Here is an 8,641-nt window from a genome sequence, read left to right on the forward strand (position 1 = left end):
CTCTATTACTGTGATCTTTGCTTCCGCTACGCATGCGGCCATTGCTGTTGGCTCAGCGGTGTGCTGTTAGTGCTCGTTTGTATTCTGCTGCAGCTGTGTTATGGTAAAACATGAGAGCGCGGGTTTTTTGGGGGGTCGGTTCCGGTAGACTGGGGATGGGTACACCAAGCATGCCAAGGCTTCTGGAAAGGGATGGGAACAAATGGGGGAACAAAGGGGACATCACTTGTTACGACTGATATACACGGGGCGGTTAAGAATGGGGACAATTTTTGTTAACAATCGATTCCAAGAATCATTTGAATATAGTCAATCCGCATAACATAAATCATGTTTTGTATATATGTGTGTATAGTATTACGGAATCTATCCAATAACCACACGGAGCACATCTGTTTGAGCGAAGAGTGCTCGTCGGCCTCTAATCCACGTACCAGAAAATTGTTTTAGGAATAGCTTTAGGACGCCAGGACACTCGACGCCTTAGCCTTTCTTTAGCGTGTGCGTAGCGATTTGCAGTGTGCGCGTGTGTGTATGTGTGTGTGCTTGATCTAAAGATGTTCCAACCGGTGGTCCAAACCTACAGCCCATAGTAAGTTTTAAAGATAGATTTCCATGTTTCCTATTAAACAACAAGCAACAAAGCTTCACTTAATTTGGCTGAATCTGGTTGTTCTGCTGGCAAACAAATTAGGGGCTCACACCGCGATCCATCATTATGCAGCACCAAACGCCGTCTGACCTTGTGCTTTACGCGTATGTAATAACCCTAGCGTTTATCGTTGCGATCATTCATCAATGTAGGGGAAGGCATATTGGTTGATGATCATCCAAGCTTAATGTTAACTCAGCCAGCGATGTAATAATTTCGTCCGGCGCAATACAGTAACCCCAAACAGTCCAAGGCCTCTACATACTAACACAAACGTACTGTTCGTTTTCGATAGAGCAGGGATGAACATACTAAGGGACCTCTAAATCATTTTCATTCTCTCACGAATTTACCATAACCTTCATGTGCCATACATTCGGTTAGCCACCCTTTAATCAACACTTTCATCGCCGAAGCCAATTTCTCACGATTGATCATTCCTACTGTCACTTTCCCTTTTGCAGAGTGAAATTATTAGCACGTGCCGAGAAAACGTGCGCTGTCTGGAGTCGGTGCTACGCTGCCAACCGGGAACGGTGCTGACCGCCGCCAAGTGCCAAGATTTACGAGGTAAGCGGGTGCATTGCAATAAGCGATGCAGTAGCCCTTCGTCTCACGAGCCCGAGCCGGAGGATTGTGAAGAGTGTGACGACGAAGGTAGTACGACGGGCTGTAGCGATAGTGACACTAGCACGTTAGATAGGTCGGAGGATAACGCAGGACAAGCAAAAGACTTTAGGATGGCAGGAGCAAGAAGACGGACCGCTAGGGCACAGCAATACACTGACGACGAAAAGGATCAAGCCGATGCTAACGACGGCGGTCACGACGGTGGTAGCAAGGAACGGGAAGAGAACGGGAAGTTGCAAACGGTGGAGGAGTGCAAAGAACTGCGGAAGCGCTGCCGCCGGAAGCTGGTGGTGGTACGGGAAGAGTGCCGCTGTGCTCGGATAACACGCTTCATTGCGTGGCTGATCGATTTCTTGCTCGACATGGGCAACATGGTGCGCAACTTTACGCTGTACCGCTTTTTCGTGAGCGTGCTGAGCGGATTCTACCGGATGGTGGGTTTTTTCGCCGGCGATCGTCCGGCCCGTCCGGCCCAAATCCAGTCCACCGGTGCTTCGGCCGCTTCGACCGGCACCATCGTGAAGCGGGGGCTCGTTCGGGAAGCGAACGATCTTCTCAAGCGGCTGACAGTCGGCATCATTTAGTTGTCGAGCCGCGTAGGCAGCCTCCGGTGCGGAAGGGCTTCTTGGTATTCCACACTCTTTCACTGCCCGCCCTTCCTTGCTATCGCCCCCCCGAGCGCCTTCATGCTTTCGCACGCCACGCGCAGGGTCGATCGGTTTCGCGTCGATCGATCCTTCCGGGTGGCGGCGGAAAACTTGGCTTTTGATTTTTCGACTAACGAAAATTTTGATATAGGCCACACAGAAAGTGGATATCTCCGTCACGGTTTAGCGCTACTTACGCTTCTTTTAGTACCGCGGGTGTGTTTCGAAACTGTTCGTTGTGTTTCACTCTAATTTTTATTACTTTGTCAAGCACAAAAATCTCAATCAAAATGAAATGAACTCTATGTGTTGTGTGTTGTTGAACGTTTGGTCGAATAAAGAGAGCATCACGCGGTTTCGCAGCATTAAAACACAGCATAAAACGCATCGGTTGCACCATTTTTTTCTGTTTTCATCACGCGCCTTTACACTTTGTTTGTTTTTGGTTTACTGTTGGGGTAACTTCTAAGTACCGTACGCTCTTCCCGTTCGTTTTGCTATCCGTGTCTGTCCGTCGATGGTGCCGTCTTAGTATTAGGCGTTTAGGTGTGTTTGTTTTGTATGCATTTTATTTCATTTCTTTTCTATCAGCTGTTTCGCATGCGCTTTCTTATCACCACGCTGGCCAACCTGTTTGCTTCTGACACCCAGCATGATTATCATTGACCCATGGTGTTGGTCTCAGTTTCGTCTTCAGAGAGTAGACCTTTAAAAAAATTAGCATCAACTTTCTAATACTTAAAGTACCCCTTTTTAGATATTTTATTGGTTTAGTAGTTAGTTTTTCGAAGCAGTAGTTTATTGGAAGATCAAAACATCTAACAATCAGATTTAATGATCTGAAACAGATCATCAAGGTCACGTATGATAATTGTAGATCAGAACGATAGACTAACGAACCTGTAGAACGAAACATGAAACGTTTTCCGACGGGGTAAGTAGCTTCTAGGGAACGGACAGAACCAAGGACCAACGGACGGCGTAATGTTCGTATCAAAACGCTAACCGACCGACGTCCGACCGACGCACAAACGACACCATCAAGAACCGTGAAAGAAATCCGCTTGTCATTAGCTCCATTCATCCGACGAAAATGTCTACATCATAATCCGTTTCCATCCGCTTCGCTTCGCTTCTAAACGCGCGTCCTGCCATCGTCATCGTCAGTTGATCTCATAAACTGCTGTCGCGTCCTTGAGCAGCCCCCCGGATGTCCTTCGCCAGCATCCTTGACCGTGACAGATGCCTGATGTGTCCTTGCTCCGTGTAGGCCGATGACCTAGATTATGGTCCGCACGCACAATCGCACTCGGTTCGAGGTGGGTCACCTTCAGAGCACACGCTCCGGACTCACACCGCGATGAGCAATGTAGGTCATGAGACCCCAATTTTTGGGCGGGTCAAGGCCATCGCGAAAGCCAACGAACCGAATGCGTGTCGCAGCGCTGTTGTGTCCTCGTCCACCTGTTACAGTAAATCGAACGGCATCGAAACAACCCGCTCTCTGCGGCGGGGTGTATATTGCATAAACAGCTTTCGCGTACGGTTTGACGGTGAGCGTCACGTAGGCCTCGAATACGACGGTCCGTAGTGCGCATGCCTCCTGGCCGCGGATCCACACCGAATGGCAAATCAAACGTCATTCGTTTAATAGAATTGGTTCGCCTCCATCGATAGTCCGGATTTTTCTTTTTCGGGGAGATTTCAGAAGTAGAAGTTAGTCACGGTTTACGCGGTGGCGCTCGTTTCGAGAGCAGCACGTCTGCGATAAGTGACTCGCCGCCGTGTGGCATCTGGCAAAGTGCTTGAAACTGCGTCGTTGTTTGCCGCCGCCCTAATCTTGGAGAAGACAGTGCTCGAAGCGCACCGTTTGATTGGTGAATTAATTCCGATTAGTAGTGGCTCTGAAACTCGAGCCCGCGCGTTTGAAGGTGCTCCGGAACGACGACTTCCCGGCAGAGTGGGGGCTTCTGGCTTCTGTAAGATGATAATGCCACCCCACGCCACGCCATGTTTAACTGGCTGGCGCCCCTGTCGGTGTGTTTTGTGATCACCGCCGCAGCGCCGGTTATAGTGAGAGGGAGAGTGGCCATCCGAAAACTCAACACATCACGGTCGCACCCGAGTGCGTCGTCGTCGTCGGTTAACTAACACAAACACCGCAACACAGGCGGCGTGTGGTTTGCGTAGTCGAGCGCCGAGGTTTCGTTTAGTAAACCCAGCCGAGTAGTCGACCAGGAAGGTCGCTGATCCGGGGGTCGCTTTTCGATTACCGTAACTACAGAGCGAGATAGAGAGAGGGAGAGTGATCGTGTGTCAATCGGGAAGCAGCTCGGATTACCACCTATCGTTAGTCGTTGTGCGAGGAAATGAGCAATCTGTGCGGTTTGTTGTTATGACGATCGATGGCGGGACGGCAGCGTGAAATGATGGACTGTAGCGCCTCACTGTGAAACGTTAGTTGTACCGATTCTCTGTACCTCGGGGGTGACCGGCAGCCAGAGTATGGTCAAGTGCCAATCAGAGCATGTAGCCGTGCAGACTGACAAACTTTACGGTACCGGTTCTATTGCGCCATCGTCCGCATGGAAAAAAACGAAACATTTCTTGCATCTCTAATTCCCGATCGGTGTGTGCTCTTCCAGATACGATCGTCTGCTGGGAGGGACTGCTGAACTGGAGCGAACGGCGGGTCATCACCAGCCAGTTCCTGGCCGACGTGCTGCTGCTAAAGGATGTGATCGGAGCGCTCGGCAGCAAAACGTTCAACATCTGCTCGGAGTCGCACATCCAGCTGGCGATCGATGGGTTGAAGGTAAGGACGGTGTGCGATGAAAGTGTTGGGGACTCGGGTGCGGGTGAACTAATCGACGAAACGAATCGATCGGCACGAACACACCGCCGCTCAGCAAAGCGAACCGCTTCGCGTGTTAATTACTGTTGCCGTAATTATTAAATACCGAATTTTAAACTCCGTGTACTAAGTGCCATTACGTGGCAAGCGTCAAGCTGCATTAACCGAACGCTCCGAGTGACTCCACGTGGAACGGCACGTGGAGCGTTTGGGGTTCGTTTCGAAACGCCGTCCCATTGTACATGATCGTTACCGGTGCGTGTCGGAGATGATCACCGCGGCAGATAAGATGGGCTCCGGAGATACTGTTTTGTGATAACACGGCTAACGACTTGTGCAGACTCGTTCGTCATCACGGATCGTAAACTCCGAGAAAAGTAGGAGATACGAATCACGGAGTTGGGTCTTCGTTTGCTTTATCGCCCTCAAAGTGGAAAAAAACCGTCGCTCGGGTGTCCAAAGCACAGTGACGCAATGAACCGCCGGCCTGAATGTAAACTCATAAATGGTGTGACCTCCGCGGGGTGGCCCTTCGGACCCGTGTGACATAATTGAAGTGTGAAAATTAGAGCTCACCAAAACGGTGGTGTTTCTAATTCAGGTTTTATTTCCCTCTTCTCCAGAATGAACACAAAGTGCTGCAAAACCAGCGCCCGAAAATGCTGACCCTGAACGCGACCGTCCACAATTGGGTCTCGAACCAGGAGCTGCAGCGCAAGGAACTGCTCGATCCGACGGTCGGCGAGCGGTTGGAGCTGCTGGAACGCGACAAGAACTTTGTCCGCTGCATCGGTGGCCAGTGTGGTGCGTGCTACGATTGCCTGAACGATATCCGCCAGGATACGGCCGTCAACCGGGAGCTCAAGGACAGCATCACGGCCCTGTACGGTGCCTGGGATGAGGCAGAAGTGCGGTAAGCCCGACCGTCCGCAGTGGCCCAGCTATGCGCTAAACTGTTCTTCGGTATTCTTCCGTTTTAGAATAAGGAACCGCATCGAAAATCTGACCACCTCAATGATGACCTGGAAGCAGCTTGAGGATGGTTTGATCGATTTTCGTGACACTCTGGACCGGGATCGCGGTAAGCTTCAAGGGATTGAAGGTGCCCTCCAGAGTGGCAGCGGTCCGAGCGAAGAGATTGTGAACAGCGTGAAGGAGGTGGTGAAGGCGCTCTCGGAGAAGGTGGATCCGCTTTTTCATGAGCCACAGCAACCGGACGCGAACGGAGCCGACGAACCGGGGCAACCGCTGGAAGAAGAAGCCGGGAACGCCGAAAACGGAGAGATGCTGGCGGTGGTACTGCCGGCGGCTGTTAAGCTCTCGTCCAATGGTTCTCTGTCTGACAGTGGCATTTCCGATGGCGGTGGCATATCTGATGGGAGCCTTTCGGAGCGCGAACGGCGCCTGAGTGCGCTGAAGCGGTTGGTGAAACAGCTCGAGGTGTCGCTCGCTCCCGGCAGCGAGGCCATGCAGACGATTACCAAGCGGCTCGAGATGGCCGAACACGATCTGCGGTCGCTGCAGAGTACCTGCCGGAAGATCATCATGAGCGAAAAGAATCATCAGGATCAGCAGCAGCAGCAGCAGCAGCAGCAGCAGAACGGCCGATCGCCGGGTGTAGCCGCTGGCAAGGATGTGGCCGATGGAAATAACAATAACAACAGTACGTCAGTAAAGAACAAGAACAGGAAATCCCCTTCACGGTATGTTGATCGACACATTTAAAGCAAAAGGGCCCGATTATAATCTGTTATCCTTCGCTTTTTAGTAAAAAGAATCGCAACAACGCATCGCAAGGAAACTCTTCCGCCGAAGCCACCGAGAACGAGGACGACGAACAGGCGCTCCAGCAGCTGCAGCAGGAACAGGAAGCCCAGGAGGAGCTGCAGAGGCAACATTTGCTCGCGATGCAACAATCCACAGCCCAGCTGGGCATTGTGCAGACGACGAAAATGAAGCTATCGCAGAACCGCTGGGTCTGGCGCATCACCAAGATTGCGGTTCCGGTCCAGCTGGCCCTGGTACTGGTCTGGTGTGCCGCCTGCTTCTTCGAGCCGCACTGCTGCGATGCGCTCAACACGTACTCGATGAGCTTCACGCCTCAGTTGCGATACCTAAAGGGGCCACCACCGATCTAGGAAGTGGAAGAGACAGTGGAAGAAGTTGACCACCGTGTACCACCATCGTAGGGCATTCGCGTGCGGCCACTTCCGGCCGGACGCGAGTGCTTGTGGTTCATTTTAACCCATTTTTTTTGGATAGATTTTTATATCCTGGAGATATATAATGGTTAAATAGTTGATACAACGTAAAGTTAAATCAACACGCCCCATACTTCGTTATTAAGAAAACTTAATCTACATAATATTGTCTTCTCCTGCCTTCCCTTTCCTTCTGCAATGTTGTTCCTACGTTCATTATCTCGTCAGTTGCCAGATCTAGTTCTACGTAGGTCGTAATGCTTGCAATATTCTTTATCTACTAAATCGCGTCTTACGGAGGGGTTCTAACAGATCTTAAATATGTATTTTTTAACGTTTAAATTTACACCGAATAGAAGCTCTCATCGATCGCGATCGAATCGTTTGATGAGTTGTTACGTAGGTGTAAGTGGCAGGCGAAGCAAGAGATGCAATTTTTTTCTGGCTATATTCATCTATTTTCTCGTTTAATATTACTATTCGGTTCAATAGATCTACCACATTCAACAGATTTGGCTTCTTGATGTGTTTATATTATCAAAATTACACCAAAACTAGTTAACATTCATACTAACAAACCCCTAACATCATCGACTAGGCGTAAGCGATAACAGTGCCTTTAACAATTTCCACACATGCAGTCGCTGGTGGTAACATTCGAACAAACGTTGCATAACTTAATACACAATTTTCTCGCAAAGTGCCGCAATAGCTAAGAACTAACACATAAATATGTAACGGGCCCAAAAGAAAATAATCTAAGATACTGCCAACATTGAGGATCACGCCTCGTCGCTCGAAGTATTTGTTCTTCTTTAGTATTTCACGAAAAGTCCCTTTGGTTAAAGCATCGTGTGTAAAAATTGACTTACGTCTAACACCTCCATTCTGCCCGGATAATAGAGTATAGTTATTCTTGGAATAATTATTGTAAAATTGTAACAAAACCTTCCAGTTTCGTTCGTTCCATTTGCCGCTGGCAGTCACTTTTATTCTACACCTGCCGTTGGCCCATTCCTTGATGCACCACTTCTTAGCCGGAGGACAGCAGCCCGATCCAATCGGAGCGCATGATCGTAATCGTAAGGAGATACTGCCGGCGCGCTACTTCCGCTCGCGGAGTCTACTATGTTTGCCTCCCGGGGCGCAACCGAATCGTGCGCCACTGTGCGAAAGCGATAACCACAAAACAAACAACTTACCGCAAATGAATAATTGTATTTTTATTCTCTACTTAGAAGATAACGGTGGACGCTGTAGACGCAATAAGAGAAACGCCTAGAGATAAGTGCAAAAACACGGAGGAGCGGAAAATGGAAAAGAATAAATATTTTTTACCTTTCTTTTTTCAAAGTACAACCAGTGTGTTTGTTTCGTTTCTGTGTTTCGTTGGCGTTGAAAGAAAATCGAGTCTATCGAGTCCCGATCGGCTGTTAGGACAATTATTTCGCTTCATTTGATTGGGTTCGTTCACTTTCGCTCCAAACACAGGTAATAAAGGACTATGCATACCACCAAACTGCTTAATTGTGTGTGTTCAAAGGGAAAGAAATCGCTTCTTCCAAATCGCCGAAATTGTCCCCGTGCGGATCGAGATTTTTCTCCCCTCAAACGCGGTGACAAAATCGGACCAAAACTACCAGGGCAGCATGCGATC

The 8,641-nt window shown here is 49.5% G+C and overlaps 1 protein-coding gene across 1 annotated transcript in view; it reads left to right on the top strand.

Annotated features, from left to right (window-relative positions):
- Positions 1 to 8,296, top strand: part of LOC128270848 (klarsicht protein-like) — a 93,817-nt gene extending 85,521 nt beyond the window's left edge. The window contains exons 11-16 of the mRNA XM_053008274.1: positions 94 to 103; positions 1,117 to 1,222; positions 4,575 to 4,744; positions 5,407 to 5,696; positions 5,764 to 6,486; positions 6,552 to 8,296. Coding sequence (XP_052864234.1) covers positions 94 to 103; positions 1,117 to 1,222; positions 4,575 to 4,744; positions 5,407 to 5,696; positions 5,764 to 6,486; positions 6,552 to 6,921 — 1,669 coding nt within the window. The 3' untranslated portion in view covers positions 6,922 to 8,296. The remainder of the gene's footprint in view (positions 1 to 93; positions 104 to 1,116; positions 1,223 to 4,574; positions 4,745 to 5,406; positions 5,697 to 5,763; positions 6,487 to 6,551) is intronic.
- The last annotated feature ends 345 nt before the right edge of the window (positions 8,297 to 8,641 follow it).

This window comes from Anopheles cruzii, chromosome 3 (genome assembly GCF_943734635.1).
Source record: "Anopheles cruzii chromosome 3, idAnoCruzAS_RS32_06, whole genome shotgun sequence".
In the NCBI taxonomy this organism is placed as follows: Eukaryota; Metazoa; Arthropoda; class Insecta; order Diptera; family Culicidae; genus Anopheles; species Anopheles cruzii.